Below are 2944 nucleotides of genomic sequence, written 5' to 3' on the forward strand. Positions count from 1 at the left end.
GAGAGTTGACGAAGTCTCTGGTATACAACATACTCGTATTAGAGACAGTCTTATTTCTTCTTCAAGTGGTCTTGTTAGCAATAAGGTACATATAACTTTTTTCTTTGTTAAATATAAATATATAAGAGTTTAATCAATGTCATATAATGGATTATAAATTCTATTTTTAATGTACATGTTTCATGTTTTTATCTAAGAGAGGATTGGGCTCGATTGGACTTGTTGTATATGGGTCTAGAAAGTCAAAATTGACATCTTTTTCTAGTAGACGTGGTAGAGAAAGCATGGGAGAAGATTCACATTCCCATTCAGATATCTTGTCTCCAATTTGTTTAACAAAAATGTGATGATGATGATGATGATTTTTTCTGCGGAAAGTTTTTCAAGGATAAAAAGGAAATGAGCAGAAAGTTGAGGTTGCATGCAGTCAGCAAAAGCTTTGAGTTCCACACAGAATTTTCAGACAAAACACGTTATGTTCTTAGTTGTGTGGATGAAAGATGCAGTTGGAGTTTCGTGCAAAATCAGTTAAAGGATCTCAGAGTTTTATTGTTCGCCATTATGTATCTAAAAATACTTGTAAAACTTCTCTGAGAAGTGTTAGTCATCGGCAAGCTACTGCGAAACTGTTGGGAACTATGGTCAGCAATCATTATGAAGGAGGAAAGATTGGGCTGAAACCTAAACAGATCATGGAAAAAGCTAGAAAAGATCATGGTGTTGTGATTTCATATTCAAAGGCTTGGAGGTCTCAAGAGCACGGCCAAGATATAGCTAGGGGTACTCCTGATGACAGTTATGAAGCTTTGCCCAGCTGGTTTCACATGATAAAAGAAAATAATCCAGGTTCTGTGACTTTTATCGAAGTTGATTCTGTTGGGAAATTCAAATACGCATTTTTGTCGCTTGGTCCATCTATCAGAGGGTTTAAGTTGATGAGGAAGGTACTTTCTGTTGATGGTGCCCATCTGAAATCAAAGTATAAAGGGACTCTACTTGTTGCCACATCACAAGATGGTAATTTTCACTTGTATCCTATAGCTTTTTCTATAGTTGATTATGAGAATGATGCCTCATGGAGTTGGTATATGAAATGTCTGAAAACCATTATTCCTGATGAAGAGGATTTGGTTTTTGTCTCTGATCGTGCAACCTCTATTGAAAACGCTCTTTTATATCATTATCCGTTTGCTCACCATGGAATCTGCGTCTTTCACTTTGAAAAGAATGTCCAGGACAATTTCAAGAGTTCAACATTTGTCCTTTTGGTTGTTGAAGCTGCTTATGCCTACACCAAGGATGATTTTGATTGCTATTTTCATGAGATTGAGGCGTCCGACATTGTATTAGCAGATTGTCTTCGTAAAGCAAACTTCAGGAAGTGGTCCCGAGCTTATTCTCCTGCTAATCGCTTCAACATCATGACGTCAAACTTGGCCGAATCTATAAATTCTTTGCTGAAAGTGAGTCGTGAGTATCCAATAGTCTATCATTTTGACACTATTAGGATGATAATTACTAGGGTTCACTGAACGACGTGAGCAAGGAGTTCGTCACATGCACCCTGTCACGTTCGATGTGGGGAACAAGATGAAAGAGCTATATGATTTTACGTCTCGCTTTCTCGAAGTTTCCAAAATCAATGATTCAGAGTTTGAGGTTAAGGGAGATACAAGAGATCAAGTGGTGAATTTTCAAACAAGGTATTGTTCATGCTTTGTGTCTGATGTTGAGAAGTTTCCTTGTGCTCATGCAATTGTCGCTGCAAAGGCTAGAAACAAGCATGAAAATGATTATGTCGATGATTTTTTCTCCAATGAAAGGTGCGTTCTCTCAGTCATTGTGGTAATACATTACCACGTTTATAAATGTTTATATAATTGATCGAATTTATAAGGTTTTATAAACATTGTTCTACAACACTTCTTTTTCATTTTTCTTTCTTGGTTTTACTTTTACCTAATTCTCTTAATTTTCTTATTAGGTTTACACTAGCATATTCAGAGAGTATATATCCTGTTGGCGATAAAGCATATTGGGATATTCCTCCCCCATGTAGCTTCGTTTGTCTGTCGCCCTCAATCTACACGCTTTCCTAGTGGCAGGAGGAAAAAAAAAAGGATTCCAAGTTCGTGGGAGTATGGAAAATATCGGCCCATATCCAAACCATCACCCAAGTCTTACAAATGTAGCAGATGTGGACAAAAAGGTCACAGCAAAGGTAGTTGTGTAGTGCCTATTTGATAACAGAGTAATATAAAAACTTGTGTGCAACTGATTATTTTTATATGATGTTATAAGAGAGAATTGGAATCGCATAGCTTTTGGGGAACCTTTTATTATTACATTTATCATTTTATAATGTTTTATAAAGTTTACAGGTGTAATAGAAATTATGTTACTTATTACGAAATGTGTGGTTACATTAACCACCCTTTATAAAATATTAGGATTCAGATTAATTGCAGAAATTATATGTTCTTTTGATATCTTAGCTTACCTGCATGAACATAAATTAAATACGTTTCCTTATCAAAAGATTAAGGTACAAACCAAAAGATATTTTTCTCATCATGGAGGATTAAGGTACAAGCCAAAAGATGTTCCTCGTTGAGGACATCAACAAAAGATAACACTAAAACTTAAAAAGTTTCATTGATATTAGTTAAAAGTAATAAAAAACTGAAAGAGCTTCATTTCTTCAAATTCGCGATGCTTCTAATCGGCTTTTTTCAGATCTTCCAATACACGTCCTATCGCATCAGCAGCTGAATCTTCTTGTTTCTTTTGTCTTTTTGGTTTGGAGGTGTCAACGTTAGGTTCCTTTATAAGCATAACAATTAAGAAAATCAGAAATGATAATTGGATGTAGTCAATGAAATTTGAAAGAACATTTTATAAACCATTATACACAGAGAGATATTTACCTTAGTTACTCTTTCAC

At 35.2% G+C, this 2944-nt stretch overlaps 1 protein-coding gene across 1 annotated transcript; it reads left to right on the top strand.

The window, feature by feature from the left end:
- The first annotated feature begins 638 nt into the window (after positions 1 to 638).
- On the top strand, positions 639 to 2099 carry LOC106302374. The gene is made up of 3 exons (XM_013738896.1): positions 639 to 1470; positions 1523 to 1823; positions 1985 to 2099. Exons 1-3 carry the CDS (start codon positions 639 to 641, stop codon positions 2097 to 2099), a joined length of 1248 nt encoding a protein of 415 aa, XP_013594350.1.
- The last annotated feature ends 845 nt before the right edge of the window (positions 2100 to 2944 follow it).

Source organism: Brassica oleracea, chromosome C7 (assembly GCF_000695525.1).
Source record: "Brassica oleracea var. oleracea cultivar TO1000 chromosome C7, BOL, whole genome shotgun sequence".
Classification (NCBI taxonomy): Eukaryota; Viridiplantae; Streptophyta; class Magnoliopsida; order Brassicales; family Brassicaceae; genus Brassica; species Brassica oleracea.